At 43.7% G+C, this 17,301-nt stretch overlaps 1 protein-coding gene across 9 annotated transcripts in view; it reads right to left on the reverse strand.

Moving 5' to 3' along the window:
* ATP8A2 (ATPase phospholipid transporting 8A2) overlaps nucleotides 1–17,301 on the reverse strand; it is a 651,437-nt gene that overhangs the window by 324,976 nt on the left and 309,160 nt on the right. For all 9 annotated transcript variants that reach the window (XM_086715021.1, XM_086715056.1, XM_086715049.1 and 6 more), the window contains one exon: nucleotides 12,125–12,297. In XM_086715021.1, coding sequence (XP_086571147.1) covers nucleotides 12,125–12,297 — 173 coding nt within the window. The remainder of the gene's footprint in view (nucleotides 1–12,124; nucleotides 12,298–17,301) is intronic.

Genomic DNA, 17,301 nt, shown 5'->3' on the forward strand with positions numbered 1-17,301 from the left:
CAAAGAGTGTATATATACGTTCAAACTCAAATTGTACATGTTAATTAGATGCAATTTCCTGTATACCAATTACACCTCAATAAAGCTGGAAAAACAACCAACCGACCAATCAACAAACAAACCAGAGAAGGCTGCAGTCTGGGAATAGTTGCTCACGGTCATCTTGGTACTTCCTGTTCAAACTGGAGGACAGTTAAGCTTCCAGGATGGGGTATTCCTTATGGTTTTCAAAGTCATAGGAGGAATACTGGCTGTCAAGATCAGGAAAGGGAAAAAGCATCGATAATTGAGCAGGTACTAAATGAGGCAAAGTGTCAGATGTATAGGCAGGAAACTGGAAAACATAATTTTCTTTGGGACCAATTAACGTAAGAGCTACTTTGCATATGCTCCATCAGAAAGGTGTCAATGTTGTCAGCAGAAGTGGAATTTTTTCCTAATGAAAGTTAACATGACACTTGTATTAATGAAACACATTCTGAACTATTTCACAGGAAAAAGAAAAAAAAAACCACCTTAAACACAAATACTATCACAAGGCAAGACTTGGGGATATAAATATTCATGACACATTCCACATGTTTAGTTAGGCTCTATTCTTGACTTTTTTTTTTTCTCCTGGTTTGTTTTTCTAGTAGGAAAGATGCCAAATATTATGAGCTTCTACTTCAGAATTTTGGACCACGGTTTGACCTAACATCACCTTGTTTCATTTGGCAAAGCACTGTTGTCAAAAATGACACGCGCTGATGAATTAATCATTCATGAAAAGAGGAAGAGGAAGAAACACAGGAAAAAACTTGAAAAGTGATGTGTCTACAAGCTCTCCTGGCGCCTCATCTGGGTCCCAATGTGTTGAAAGCGGCAGAGCGGAGAGATGGGAGATCACACAGGCCCGATTACCATAATTCTTAGACTAGTGCCTGACGAGAAGGAAGGGCCTCGTTACTTCCATTGTCCATTTTGTATCTGTGTCGACGACACAGTGGGAAGATCAGAAACCAAGGGGAACTTTTACCACAAAAACCACGTCTCAGAACCGTTCAGAAGGACAGCTCTGCGAGAGAAGAAAAGTGGTATGGTAACACCCATTTTATAACCAAAAAAAAAAAAAATTTCCTAAGAAATGTGCTCACAACTCTCAACAACAGCCAAATTATGGAAAGGGCCTAAATGTCCATCAACTGATGAATGGATAAAGAAATTGTGGTTTCTATACACAATGGAGTACTACGTGGCAATGAGAAAGAATGAAATATGGCCCTCTGTAGCAACGTGGATGGAAATGGAGAGTGTTATGCTAAGTGAAATAAGCCATACAGAGAAAGACAGATACCATATGGTTTCACTCTTATGTGGATCCTGAGAAACTTAACAGAAACCCATGGGGGTGGGGAAGGAAAAAAAAAAAAGAGGTTAGAGTGGGAGAGAGCCAAAGCATAAGAGACTCTTAAAAACAGAACAAGGGGCGCCTGGGTGGCGCAGTCGGTTAAGCGTCCGACTTCAGCCAGGTCACGATCTCGCGGTCCGGGAGTTCGAGCCCCGCATCGGGCTCTGGGCTGATGGCTCAGAGCCTGGAGCCTGCTTCCGATTCTGTGTCTCCCTCTCTCTCTGCCCGTCCCCCGTTCATGCTCTGTCTCTCTCTGTCCCAAAAATAAATAAACGTTGAAAAAAAAATTAAAAAAAAAAAAAAAAACAGAGAACAAACTGAGGGCTGATGGGGGTGGGAGGGAGGGGAGGGTGGGTGATGGGTACTGAGGAGGGCACCTTTTGGGATGAGCACTGGGTGTTGTATGGAAACCAATTTGACAATAAATGTCATATACTGAATGAATGAATGAATGAATGAATGAATAAATAAAAAGAAATGTGCTCGCAATTATACAGCACACTATTAAAAGATCTAACCATATTACTAAATGCCCCCTGCTAGAGATTTCTGTCATGTCAACATGTCACAGATGCTAACTTTTAATTTGCATTATCTAACAGATTTTCCTACAGAAGAAGTTTCTGTATTTTGAATCTTATACTAAAATATTTGCTTGTATTTTGCCACAAGTACTGTATCTTCCCACCAAAGCAGTTTGCTAGTTCAGGACACAAGTAACCAAGCTGACGGGTTAATTTATCTTTCGACTTTTCACCTCTAGGAGCTACAGATAAATATTGATAATATGTCACTTTTAGCCGGAGGAAAAAAAACCCAGAAATCCTTCATAGTCAAGAGTTGATACTATAGAGTGACTGGTCCCGCAATCGTTATTTAAGACGAACACAGTCCTCCATTTCTAAACGTGTCATCAAAATTGGCTTTGATTCCAAAATGTTTAATAAAATGGCTTTTTTTTTTCTAAGCTAGAATTGCTCAGAAAGGGATTCCTTGTTCTATTAAGATTGCCAAGTTCCCACATATGCCAGTCTATACAATGATTAAATAAGCTATTTCTCTATGGTACAGAATCTACATCAATCTAATTTTCATTCTGAGTAAATAATGGTAAAACCTGTGGACGGAAAACATTTTTTAAACTGTGGGCTTTTTGGACGTTGTTTTTATTCAACATGTTGCTGAGGAATCATAACATCTGAGCACACTCACTTTGAGCGCAGCAACAAAAAGGCCAGTTAGGACGAAATAAAATTGCCACAATCACTCAAATAATAGCATTCGTTTTAGAGCTCAATGAAAAAAAAATGCCAAAACAAAACAAAACCCTAAGAATGAATTCTACCTTAATTGCATTTAATCAACAAACGGGCATACATGCTAAGCTGTAATACAAACAACCCAAGGATAGGCTTACACCCTCGACAAGTTAATAATGTTCTCTGGAACGAAATGTCAAAGGTGGAAGCTGACTTCTAACTAAACATGTATGATGCTGAGAAATCATATCATGAAAGAAACTAAAGAAAAGTTTTATTTTTGCAAGTGTATGATTGGCCCCCTACCAATGTGGACGCCAACCAAAACACAATTGGTGGTACAATTCTAATTAGTGTGTCTGAACTCTGTTTGGATAGAGTTCTTGTGTGTGGTTCACAGGCTGAAAGATACCACACGCAAAATGCATCATGTTCTAAGATTTCTTATTATCCATCATGCCTCATTAATGTAAAAAGCTAAGCTGGAGTGGAGACCAAGTGGAAAGAGCCAGTTCTTTCCTACCCTAAGTAGTCTGAAGGTAGGGCCAGTGTACAGGTTCGGGGATGCAGGCTAAGTGAGTCACAGGCTTACGAGAGTCCAGAAAACAAGTATAAGGTCGAACCAGCCGTGGAGATGATACACTGTCCGTGACTGAAAATGCCGTGATTTCTTTTTCAACCCCATATGCATCCTGCCACAAAGTACTCTCTCAATGCTCCCTGTTCTTGGTGGGGAAAATAAACCCCACACCAAGCCGGCCGAACGAGGGGAACACATTTGTCCCAGCACGGAGTGAGCTCCTGACCACATCTCTCTCACTCCCAATCAAATAACTTCCTGTTCTTAGGTGAAGGCTACAAACACTTCTGCCAATTTCTACGTGGCTTACTCTTGAATTGCTATTTTACGGAAATCATCAAGGGTCTTTGCAAAGATTTAGCTATAAAAATCTTATGGTAGTGATATTCCTAACAGTAAAAAAATAACGTGTTAACCCAAATACCCAACAATAGGAAGAGATTAATCATGGCGTTTTCATAACAGAAGATTAGCAAGCTTTTAGAAAACATTTTATAGCATGATTTCGCATAGAAACTAAACCTTTATAACCAGCTTTAAGGTTTATAACCTTTTTCGCTTCACATATTGTAAATAATCTAAACCACTTCTGATAAACATTATTTTAACCGAGAGAGATCTAGATTTAAATATCAACTGCTAACCGTGACGAACTCTAGTTGGGGGGATTGTGAATTCTGATTTCTTTCTTTTCGCTTATCTGAATTTTCTATTTTTTTCCTACGAGAAATCTAAATCACTCTTCAAGTTAGAAAAATAAACCCAAAAAGCTTTTTAGAAACGTTTGCTGTGCCCAATCTGCTTTTTTCTCTTCGCCGTATTTCTATGGTATCATGGTAGGCTCACACATGTTTATCTTTGAATCTACCCTGAAAGACAGAAGTCGAAACACAGCCAAGAAAACAAATGATGTCTTCTGAAACCCTTCATTTGCACATCCACCCTGCTGTGGGGTTTTCCTCCCGCTCCACCTCCTGCCCAGAGATATACAGTCATAAATCACATCTGCTAATATGGTGGCACTGGGGACGACAAGCATCACCTGCACTTGCAGGGGACCGTGGCGGGGCCACAACTTCCTCACAAGGGGAGCCCTGACGATTCTTTCATGACTTTTTTCCTGACGATCCATGTTAACATTTTCAATTTCTGAATGTTCTCAAGAGGCCAAAGACCCGCCCCATCCCAAGTCTGTGCCCACAAAATTTATCTCCGTTTTGACCAAACTCAAGAACGTCGGAGAAAAAGGAAAAATGAGAGAACGTGAAAGACGGTAGTTCCAAGGACACAGGGAAGAAAGAACAGAGAACAGAGAACTCCTTCTCGAACATATAAAAAATGGTTTACACATTTCCTACGTGACTTCTTGGAGAAAGACAAATCCTACCAGACTTTATGCTAAATAGGTTCACACAAATTCTTCAGGTGGAACATGTTCAAAGCCAAACCTTCATATAAAACTCGAGTCCTGACAGTAATAAACACATGACTATAAATTAGCCGCCACAGCCGACTACATGATTTAAGAGCACGGGCCCTGGTACTGTTCGTATCCAGGATAAACTGACAATGCCTCCCTTGCTTTTTTAGGTGAAGTCATGGACGAGACACTCTAATTTTACTGAGGCCTTTATTTCTTCTTTATAAAAACAAAGACAATATTTACCAAGGATCGACAAATTAAGACAGTGCAATTTTTGATTCAATACAATAATTTACTTATATGGTTCAGGTTTGGTTTTTTTTCTTTCTTTTTTGAGAGAAAGAGAGGGAGGGAGAGAGAGAAAATCCCAAGCAGCCTCCCTGTTGTTAGCACGGAGCCCGATGCGGGGTTCAAACTCATGAACCATGAGACCAGAACCTGAGCCGAAAACCAAGAGTCAGATGCTCAACCGACTGAGCCACCCAGGCGCCCCTCTATGGTTTCGTTTCTTACGGGTCCCTCAAATACAGAACAGTGCCTGTTATGTTACGAAAAGGCTCTGGGAGCTGTGAGGTGCATGGTACCATCAACCTGGGACAGAAAACTCCGAAAACTAGTGGGGAAGCCCAGAAGAAATGAGGAGACGCATAGACCAGGGATTGTGATTACTTCAGCCTACACATGTTGAACTTAAGGTATGCCCAGGTCAGTGTGAAGAAGTCTCAGACACGGGGGGCTGAAGAAAGGGGTTATGCTGGACATGCTGACAGACTGGGGAAGTCCTCTCCTCTCAACCCCAAATACTCACTAGAATCAAAGTTGGGGACAGGTGGCTTGTATAATCCCTAGAGTTCTGATTTAATTGTTCTGGGTAGAGCCTGGGAAGCAGTCTTGTCTTTTTTTTTTTTTTTCTTCTTCTTTTCCACGAAGATTTAATTCAAACAAAGGGCACTTTCATTCCAACTTTTGTTTTGTTCATTCAATATACATTTCATTTAAATGGATGAATTCTTTTATTCATTTTTTTTAATGTTTTATTTATCTTTGAGAGAGAGAGAGAGAGATTACTAGCAGGGGAGGGGCAGAGAGAGAGAGAGGGAGACACAGAATCCGAAGCAGGCTCTAGGATCTGGGCTATCAGCACAGAGCCCAACGTAGGGCTCAAACTCGTGAACCACAAGGTCATGACCTGAGCCAAAGTCAGCCGATTAACCTACTGAGCCACCCAGGTTCCCCTTCATTTGTTATTGTTTTTTTTAACAGAAAGTTCATATAACATAAAATTAGCCATTTTAAAATGTAACAGTTCAGGGGCGCCTGAGTGGCTCAGTTGGTTAAGTGTCTGACTTCGGCTCAGGTCATGATCTCACGGTCCGTGAGTTCGAGCCCCACATCGGGCTCTGTGCTGACAGCTCGGAGCCTGGAGCCTGCTTCGGATTCTGTGTCTCCCTCTCTCTCTGCCCCTCCCCTGCTCATGCTCTGTTCTCTGTCTCCTCTTTCTCTCTCAAAAATAAGTGTTAACAACAAAAAACAAAAGACCAAGAAAACAGCAATCGGGGTGCCTGGCTGGCTCAGTCGGTTGAGCATCCGACTTCGGGTCAGGTCATGATCTCACGGTTTGTGGGTTCAAGCCCTGCATCGGGCTCTGTGCTGACAGCTCGGAGCCTGGAGCCTGCTTCAGATTCTGTGTCTCCCTCTCTCTCTGTCCCTCCCCTGCTTGCACTCTGTCTCTCTCTCTCAAATCAATAAACGTTAAAAACAAAATAAAATAAAACTAAAAAAATGTTAACAGTTCAGTGGCATTTAGTATATTCACAACCTTGTGCAACCATCTAGTTCCAAAACGTTTTCATCACCCCAGAAGGAAATCCTGTACCCATTCAACAATCACTTTATGTTCCTTCTCCCGTAGTCCCTGGAAGCGACTAATCTGCCTTCATCTGTATGAATTTACCTATTCTGAATATTTCCTATGAATGGAAACATATGATCTGTGATCTCTTGTAACAGCTTCTTTCACTAGGTATGTGTTTGAGGCTCATCCATGTTGAGCATGTATATCCATGCTTTTCCCTTTTTATGTCCAAATAGTATTCCACTGTATGGATACACCACCCTTTGTTGATCCATTCATCCATCAGGGGACATTTGGGTTGTTTCTACCTTTTGGCTGTTGTGAATAGCGCTGCTATGACCATCAACATACAAGTATCTGCTTGATTACCCGTTCTTGATTCTTTGGGTTATACGCCTAGCAGTGGAATTGCTGGGTCAGAGGATAATCCTGTATTTAAATTTTTGAGGACAAAAATTGTTTAAGTTCTCTAGATGGTTCAGGATAAAGCTGGTGTTGTGACTCACGAACGGAGAGGATGAACGGGGCCCTGGAAAAAAATGGAACGCACCAGGGAGAAGACGTGGCAGGGGGGTGGTGTGACGAGGCTGAGGCAAAACCTTGGAAACAGGACACTTCAAAGGCTGCTGAAAAGATCCCATAAGGAAGACACGTAGGAAAAACAGGAGTCACAGAAACACATGAGAATCCAGCGGGGGGAGCCACTGACTTCAGCTGCTGAGGAGGAATCAAGAAAGAAATTGGGAATCTTTACATATGGCAAGATACAGGTCACTGGAGTCGGGGACCTGCTAGTTTCTCTGAGGCCCTGCTTACAAGGAGTCGGGGCCCACGTAAGATGTAAAGTAGAAGATACGTGAGTCCTGTCATATACTCTCATTTACTCTTTGCTCTTAACAGGCACAGACCATGTCACTATTCTCCCGGACACGCAATGCACATATCAAGCCTCCGACAAAAACGTGATTAGACCAACCAGTTTTTACCTCGATAGATAATGTGGCAGGGTCCCTGGCAGATACAACAGTAAACCTCAGGAGATTTCTGACCTGTACCTGTTTTGCTGACCATGTAATGACCTTTCTAGGATTTTAACTACATGGAAAATATTTTGGGTATAATAAGGTATAACTAGCTAAATGTGTGTGAGTCTAGTGTCCGCAAAGTAGGTAACAAATTCTTACATTATTTCCTCTGTTTTCTGCCTAAAATTTTGTTTTCGCTTAAAGGTGTTATCAGTTTTTATACAACATCCGCCAGTCTCGGAATCAACGTTGACAGGACACGGGGCTTCACGAGCTCACTGAGGTTATTTTCCGAAAGCAATTATTTTCTTCTATTATTAGAGAAAGGGGTAACTTTTACAGTGATTACATTTTAAAGATGAAAAGTGAGAATTAAGGTCAACCTTATGTTTGAAGTCACATTAAATTTAATTTACGGTTAAATTCTCAATGAATAGTAAGCAACATCTGAAGTACACGGGTGCTTTTTTTTTTTTTAAGTGGGTGTTGATGTTCTTAAAATCTTGAGTGTGAAACCAGCCAAGAAATGTTTCCTAGAGTAGTAACAGCGGTACGCTCTCCTAGATTCCTTTTTTCAATTAGTGTTTCTATTTTGTAGACAGTAACAGTATTTAATTTGAAATTTCCTCTTTCTGTGCCAATTCCAGTTTGAAGTCCTTCCTGTGAAGTCTTTGAGTGCACAGCTTTATGTGATACACAAAGCCCTCTGAAAGCAGCCAAAGAAAGAAGGGGGAGAAGATGTTTTTCTTTAGTATCAAGCACCTGGCAAGGAAGCGGCGTGTTCCTGTAAAGCCTTGAAGGCATTCCTGCTCTCCCCGGAGAATCCAAACGGACTCGTTTGGATTTCCCTTTGAAAAACCATGAAGTGAGAGCACGTTTGCTTTGATTTAGTTTACCAGACTTTCCCATGTTGTTTCTTGTTGCTTGATTCTGCTCACCGACAAGTCAGGGTGATGGCCCCGTGACCCACTCGCGGTTGGCAAGGGAGAGGGACGTCCTCACCATGACTTCTGGCTCCGGGTGGAACTAGAGTAACAACCCCTAGTGCTGTGGACCTCGCAGAAACCAGGTACCTAACTCGGCAGCTTTACGGCACAGACACAAAGGGGAAATTATGAGAAAAGAGCGTTTCACCACTACTCCTTGTCCGCTTCTTGCCATGTGCACGTCCCTGAGCTAACGTGCCCAAATGGAAGCCAGGGAAGAAAGCACAGTAACAGCTGCTTCAAAAAGACAGGACAGAGGGGGCTCCTGGGTGGCCCAGTCCGTTGGGCGTCAGACTCTGGCTCAGGTCATGATCTCGCGGTTTGTGAGCTCAAGCCCCACGTCGGGTTAGCTGCTGTCAGCAAAAACCCGCTTCCCATCCTCTGTTCCCCCTCTCTCTACCCTCCCCGCCCCCCACTGCTTGTTCTCTCTCAAAAACCAATTAAAAAAAAAAAAAAAAAAGACAGGATAGAGGCACCTGGGTCGCTCAGTGAGTTAAGCCTCTGACTCTTGCTTTCAGCTCCGGTCACGATCTCACAGTTGTAAGATCAAGCCTGCACCCGGTGCTCCACTGGCTGTGGAGCCCGCTTGGGAGTCTCTCTTGCCCTTGTCCTCCGCCCCTCCCCCGCTTGCTCACACCCATGCACCTACAGGTGTGCTCTCTCTCAAAAAAAAGATTAAATAAGTAAAACAGGACACCAAAACACAGGATGAAACAATAAACAGATAAGGTGGACTTTGTCAAAATTGAAATCTTTTGTGCTGCCAACAACATCTTCAAGAAAATGAAAAGACAACCAACAGAACAGGAGAAAATATTTGTAAATCCTATTTCTGATAAGACAGTCGTATACGGTGTACATAAAGAACTCTTGCAACTCAACAAGAAGACAAATAATCCAACTTAAAAATGGACTCGAACAGACATTGGCATGGCCGATACGCACATGCCAGGATGCTCAACATTATTATTTTTTAATATTTCAATTAATTTAGTATTTCAATTTTTTATTTTATCTACATTTTATAATTAATTACTATTAGCCATCAGGGAAATGCAAATCAAAACTATGAGATACGACTTTACCCCCACTGGGCTTAACAGTGAAAAAGACACATAACAAGTAGATGGATATGGCCAAGCTGGCACAGTCACAGATTGCTGGTGAGAATGTCAAAGGGTGTAGCCACTTTGGAAACCGGCCTGATGGTTCCAGAGATCAGACATAGACATACGAGCTGACACAACATTTCTGCTCCTTGAGAAACGAAAACAGATGTCCATACGAAACGTATACATGAATCCCCATTGCAGCATTACTCATAGTGTTCAAAAAGCATAAACAATCCAAGTGCTAATCAAGATCGATGACTAACAGTGGTATATCTATGCAATGGAATGTTATTCAGCTATGAAAAGGAACAACGTACTGATATATTCTGCAACACGGAGGAACCTTGAAAACATTACGTTAAGCGCAAGAAATCAGAAGAAGACCCCATCTCGTATCCTTGTATTCATACGAAATGTCCCAGATAGGCAAATCTGTATAGACAAGAAAGCAGATTCGTGGTAGTTTAGCACTGAGCGAGGCTGGGGGGGAGGGTGGAGGAGGATGGGGACTGACTAACAGGAGAAAAGAGGGTTTCTTTCGGGGGTGGCTAAAAATAGTCTGAAATTGGTTGTGGTCATGGTTACAACACGTTGTGAGCAGCCTCAAAGACACTGAACTATATACTTTAAAGGTGAATTGTATCTCAAGAAAATTGTTTAAGAGAGAGAGAGAGAGAGAGAAAGGGAGACCGTTATACAACTCGGAAGCCTGGCCTTTCACGTCCAGATGCTTAGTCATTCCTCACTATTCTGGGTCCCTCTTACCGTGCCAAGCTTCCGGACGTAGAGGTAACACGCAGCTCCTATTCACTGTTGTAAAAACATTTGAATCTGTTCCTCACCCTGGGGTCCTTGAACATCCTACAACCACAGCACAACAGCTACATTCCTCTCCACCACGGAGGCTCCACCGGCTGCCACCCCGGCTCTCCTTGGCCTTTGACGACATGTTCCAAATTACGAACAGGGTTCAAGAGAGAAGGACGAAATGATCGAGAACTATCAGCGTCCGAAGACGGTTCAGAGCTCTGAGTATGTGTACTCACGGGAAAATGGCAACAGATTTTTTGGTCTCCAAGAAGAATCCCAAGAATCCCTAGAGTGGGGAGCAAGGTTGGAGAGGCAAGGGAGAGACTTTCCTGTAGCTGTCCCCCAGAGTTGCCGGCCATCCCAAACAGGCAGTGTTACGAGAGGCCTGGGTAGAGAGGTGTGGCAGATGATGTCACTAGGGCCTTTTAGTCAGGCAGAAACAGCACTGTCACCGCGACAGCCATTATTCTGAACGGACGATGCCTGAACCCACAAGAGGCGTTCTTGAAGCATCAGTGCAGTGAGGAATTTAAAAGCATCCTGATAACTGATTTCTGAGAAAATACCCAAGGAAACAATGTACAAAAAATGTGTAACCCTAAAATATAAGAGCAAGCACAGATCAGGTTATCAATCCAAGGATTTGGACGGTGCACTGAACCATGTACTGTCCTTGGCACTGCCCAAGGACAGTAGTTTCGGAGATGGAAAGCTCTCCTCTCAGCTCTCAAGTCATCTGCTGCACAACCAAGGTGGTGCCGCTCATCTTTCTAGTATTTTCTTTATAATCCTGACCCTCAAATCTCTATCAGAATTGGACCTCGCGTGGCCAGTAGCCCGCGGAAGGTCGCAACGCCCACCCTCAGAAACCTTCCCAGATTTCCTGAAAAAACAACCAAGTCCCTCACCTGAATGCTAATACAGCACTGTGTGTCAACTAACTGGAATTCACATGAAAGCTTAAAAGACAACAGCAAAGTCATCTGGCTGGGTCCAAACACAAAAGCTGGTATAGCGTGGCCCCCACCAAACCTCCTTACTGAATAGAAATACCTACTGTATGTCAGAAAAGAGGCATCCAAATTCCTCGAGTCTTGGAGATTGAGCCCAGACATCCAGAACCAAAGAACCAAGTAGCTAGGGCCTTGCCACACCTGCTCAGGGCAGACTTATTCCAGTTACTCTCCCAGGGCGAGTAAGACTGGAGGCCCCAGCTCTTCTATTGTGTTTTCAGGAGACAACAAACAGAACTGTAAAAACCACTAATTGCCTTACCTAAAATCTGTGAATGGATGGTTAAATTAGTATTTTTATTTTGCTTGGTTTTTTTTAATCTGTGTAAAGTTTTTATTTATTTTGAGAGAGAGACAGAACGAGTACAAGCAGGGGAGGGGCAGAGACAGAGAGAGAGAGAGAGAATGAATCCCAAGTAGGCTCCACACCATCAACACAGAGCCCAACTCGGGCCCTAACTCACAAACTGTGAGGTCATGACCTGAGTAGAAATCCAGAGTTGGATGCTTAACGGACTGAGCCACCCAGGCACCTCTATTTCGCTTGTGTTTCTTTTTAAATGAAACTTTACCCCTAGAATTTCCATGCATTGTTTTGTTTTGTTTTTTAATAAAAGCACAGGTTACAGCCACATGGGAACGTGAACCCCGCACAGTCTGCAACTGCTTACCTGCAGCATATGACCGCCTTGCACGAAAGCGCCAAATCCAGGAAGCTTCTCCTGACTTCAAAGGACAGTGCGTACTTCAGGGTGTGGCCATCGATGATGAGGGCCACATCGTTCTCCTTGCCCAACAGATTCCCAAGGTCGGTGCAATGCTGCGTAATGGCTGCCCTTGTTGCCTGAAACGAGAGTTGGGGGGGGGGGCATGTGTTTAGTATTTCAAATTTTAGGTGTTTAATATATCAAAAACAGAGTGCCATACCCATTCTAACGTAACACATACAGAGTCCGATGTGGCGTGTGTCTGGAATTCGCTGGAATGCCTGCTAGGTCTGTTGTATGGATGAACATATCCCCTTTAATGATATTTACATTTGACATTTAAAATAACCGACTCTATGGGGGCGCCTGGGTGGCGCAGTCGGTTAAGCGTCCGACTTCAGCCAGGTCACGATCTCGCCGTCCGGGAGTTCGAGCCCCGCGTCGGGCTCTGGGCTGATGGCTCAGAGCCTGGAGCCTGTTTCCGATTCTGTGTCTCCCTCTCTCTCTGCCCCTCCCCCGTTCATGCTCTGTCTCTCTCTGTCCCAAAAAAATAAATAAACGTTTAAAAAAAAAAAAAAATTTAAAATAACCGACTCTAGTTACAGTCCAGGCTGAACTACGGCATCCAAATTCTTCTCCGTTGGAATTTTAATTGCTAAGGTTCCGAGGACAGTTTTTCTCCCCACTCCTTTATACTCCATATGGAGTTTTCTCAGTGCCTCTAGAACCCGAGACTCCATACAAACAAATGGGTGGTGGTGTTTTTTTTTTTATTATTATTTCCAAAAGATAAAGGTGCTAAAACTTAAATGGCAAACATTTCTTAGTTTGCATAAAGCCTCCAAAAAGTATTAGGGGGTGTAAAATTAATACAAAAGATTAATTTCTCTTCTCTGCTGAGATCTTCAGATTAAACCATTTCTCCCCATGGGTCGTCACAAGAAGGAACAAACTGATGTTTTTCATGTTCCAGAAAATATTTAATCAAATTAAACACTTTAAAATAATACGTTTTAAGATATTAGTACCAGCCTAAATAAGCACCTTGGTGTGATGTCTCTTATCAGATAGAATTAAAGCATAGAATCATTCTTTGGATTAAAAAAAAAAAAAAAAAAGTATGTCTGACTTCCCAGTGAATTTATGACTACGAGTAGGATATCTGCTTCAAAGAGAAGAATAAAGTCTCTGGCTCACAAAAATATATGGTTTAAATGAATCGGGGAAACACAAAAGTCTGCTAAAATTATCGTCTGGACGACTGTCCTTTGGCTATTAAGCTACATTTACATATAATTTATCCACATGATAACATAAATTACCGTCTTCAAGAAACATGTCAAATGGACAGGAATCTTTCCACCGCTAGTTAAACTGAGCATCAGCTACTACCACAAAGTGGAAAACAGGTTCTACTGTCTTACTGCTCAGTTTTCATTCTCAGTAAGAGACTTCCAACAACACTTATCAGAAAGATGTATTTGAGGCATAATTGTGGCCTAGAGCCCCGTTCTGGAGTCAGATGGCCCAGGGACTGGTCCCAGCTCTCCACTTATTACCTCTGTGACCCTGGGCGGGTTACTTAACCTCTTTAAACAACAATTCTCAAGTGTAAAAATGGGGCTAAGAATACTTACCTCACAGCACTTTTGTTATAAACAAATGAGCTAATCAGGGCAACCTGCTTAACACTGAGCTTGGCAGATAATAAGCACTCAATGAAGCCCATTCTTCCTCTGGTTACTACCCTACATCTAGGAAGATACACAGTTGGGCTATTTTGGGCAGTGAATAAATGCCATTGCTGCTGACAACGCCTTCTTTGTCAGCGTAGTGACATAAGCATAATTGATAGAACAGTGCCCTAAGAATAAAAGTTGACTCTCAGTAAAATAAAGGAAACTTTACACATTTTTTTTTAACTCTTGATGAGTTGCATAATTCTGAATCTCAGACAAAACGTCTACGTTTACCTTATCTGTGCCAACAGCCTGCCCTTTAGAATCTGGGTGGAAAGAAGAAAATCCCACCCACTCAGGGAAATCCCGGTGTGGCGGCCTGGGTGTGTTCACCAGGAAACTCAGACAAGTCTGGGCAATTCTGGAGAGGGCGCTGGCCAGAGGTCGATACGGGGGGCACAGAAAAACCTCCTGGAAAATTTCTTACTGAAAGGGACGAGGCAAGATGTATGGAACTGGTCCTCGGACAACGTGCCAATACTGTCGTGGAGGCACCGTCTAGCCCAGTGAAACTTACCCTCGCTGCCACCCCACCCCCTGGACTTATGGAGGAAAAGGTTGAAGAATTCAAATCCCTGAGATGAGGAGACCCCTGCCTGTGGCTGTGTTTTAAGGGGGCACAGTACAAATGGAGATATGCGACAGCGGTAAGATTATGGAGGGTACTTTCTCCACTTAGGGTTATTTCTGTCCTGCTCATAAAGACAGACTGGAGCCTTCTTCCTCAGCCTAAGGGTTGGCAGCTGACCGCCCGCGAGCGTGAGAGGCTCTGGGGCATGAGCAGGGAGGGTGCCAAGCACTGGGAATGGGAATGGCAGAAATACGGTTAATGAGGAAACCATGCTCCTCAGACACAGACAGTCCTCCCCTTGCCCCCACAATCAGTCAAGCAGTTACAGGGAAGGACCCGAAAGGGAGCTGGAGTTTCAACAGTGGCAGGCAGGGACACAGAGTCGCACACATGGCCCCTCTTCTTGAGAGCCTCGTATGCCACAGCCCACGGTGGCCGGGGAAACATGGATGACACTGAGTTGACAGGTTTCCAAGTCGAACCGGGAAAAGTGCTGTGGACTCAATGTGTGTATCTCCCCAAAACTCATATGTTGAAACTCTAATCCCCAATGTGATGGTTATTTGGAGGTGGGGCCTTTGGGAGGTAACTAGGTCACGAGGGGGAGGCACTCCCAATGAGATCAGTGCCCTTACTAGAAGGGACGAGGGAGTCTCTTCCTTCTCTCCCTTTCTCTCTCTCTCTACCCCGCCCACTCTCCCCCCTCCAGCCACAGGAGGACACAGCTGAAGACAGCTGCTCCACAAACCCGGAGGAGAGCCCTTGGATCCAATGTCCTTGGAGCCAATGGATCTGCCGGTACCTTGATCTTAGACTTCCCAGCCTTCAGAACCATGAGGAATAGATTTCTGTTGGTTAAGCCACCCAGTTTTGGGGCCAGCAGACCAAGCTAAGACAAAAGACGACCCCTTGAGCCCACCGGTGATGCAGCACTACTCTTGGCATAATGGATTTGGATACGAAAAGACGTGGCCTGTGACCAAGGCAACACACAGACGGAGCACACAACAACTGCCATCACGTTTACTGCCTGGAATGAGCCTCCTAACATAGCAGCTGTAGGACAGATCCGCGCTTAGTACCGAACGTGGAAGAGAAGGCTGCTAATACGGGGGCGCACGGAGAGGGGAGGCAGGACAAGGCCTCTTGGAGCAGGAGATGCCCGTGGAAGTGAATGATGACCCCTTGGCTGAGTTGAACTGCAAACCGTAGAAACGTAGCAGTCACGTTTTCCCTTTGCAGAGACTGAACCAAACATGGCTGTTACTATGTGGGCCATTTGGCCCTCCTGGTACATTTTCCTTTCCCTTTTTTCCAAGTTTTTATTTAAATTCCAGTTAGTCAACGTACGGTATAATATTAGTTTCAGGTGTAGAACCCAATGATTCATCATTTACATACAACACCCAGGGCTCATCACAACTGCCCTCCTTAATACCCATCGCCAATTTAGCCCATCCCCCTGCCCCTCCCCTCCAGTAACCCTCAGCTTGTTCTCTATAATTAAGAGGCTGTCTTCTGGTTGATCCTTCTTATTCCTTTTGCCTGCCACGCTCTCTACTCCTAACCGCCGCTCCTATCCAAACCGTCCTGTTCTCTCACTTCATCTACACGGAATCGCACCTTTGCCTTTTTTTTTTTTTTTTTTCAACGTTTATTTATTTTTGGGACAGAGAGAGACAGAGCATGAACGGGGGAGGGGCAGAGAGAGAGGGAGACACAGAATCGGAAACAGGCTCCAGGCTCTGAGCCATCAGCCCAGAGCCCGATGCGGGGCTCGAACTCCCGGACCGCGAGATCGTGACCTGGCTGAAGTCGGACGCCCAACCGACTGCGCCACCCAGGCGCCCCCGCACCTTTGCCTTTGAGATTGAAAACCTTCCCTCCCGCTAAAACCTCTCCTAACTCCCCATCCTCCCAACTCCACCCTTGACTTGTCTCCAGCCTCCACTTCAGTTCCTTCCAATGCCCACTCAGCAATAATCTTTGATCAAACCCAGACTGGTTGGGTTCATTGCACATGTGTGGCAGAATATAGGTCCCTTCTGTGCAGTTCTCAAGCAAGCCAATCGAAGGTATTACTATCACAAACAGTTCCTTATTCTCAAATGGACTATGATTCAAAAGTCTATTTGTAAGTCGGTTATTGGGCACTTAGAATCTATTTTCCCAAAGGAACGATGTTACAAATTGTGGTTGGATCCCAGGGCCTGTTAATGCCTATTTAGCCTAGTCGCTAAACTTTATACTGCAGTCTCTTATTTTAATAAAAAACCAATTACTGAAAGTTACAATGGACTTAGCTGTTATGAGGGGCACGGGGAGTAGGGACTAGAAGTTTCATTCCCAGAAAGATACAGAACATTCCAAAACCCTTCGCTAGAATTTGCCTTTTAGGCATTAATATTAAACAATCTATTTCCAGGTTTTCATACATGTTCTACAATTTTATTTTCCTTTGCAATTAAAAACACACACGGTTTACAGCCAAAAGCGAGCGAGTGCAACTACAGACCGTTCCTGTAGGTGCACCAAACACTCACCGCTCCCTTGGTTGAGCTGTACTGGGAGCCCTGCATTTCTTACCAGTAAGCTCTACGCTGGCCTTTCCATTTTCAGGGTTTTTGTTTTTTTTTTTTAATTATATAAACACCATAGACAGTGCTACCCTTGATCTCAGGAAATGGTTGCCTGCTCACAGATCACAGGTTCATCTGAGGTACAGCTGAAGTTCAATCTGAATTTATGCGCAGGTGGGATCTGAAAGGTGGCTCTCCGGTTAATCACTCTGGGTTTAATCAACCCAGAAAGATGAAGATTTCTAGAATCTG

Source organism: Puma concolor, chromosome A1 (genome assembly GCF_028749965.1).
Source record: "Puma concolor isolate L17-30 chromosome A1, mPumCon1.1.hap2, whole genome shotgun sequence".
Classification (NCBI taxonomy): domain Eukaryota; kingdom Metazoa; phylum Chordata; class Mammalia; order Carnivora; family Felidae; genus Puma; species Puma concolor.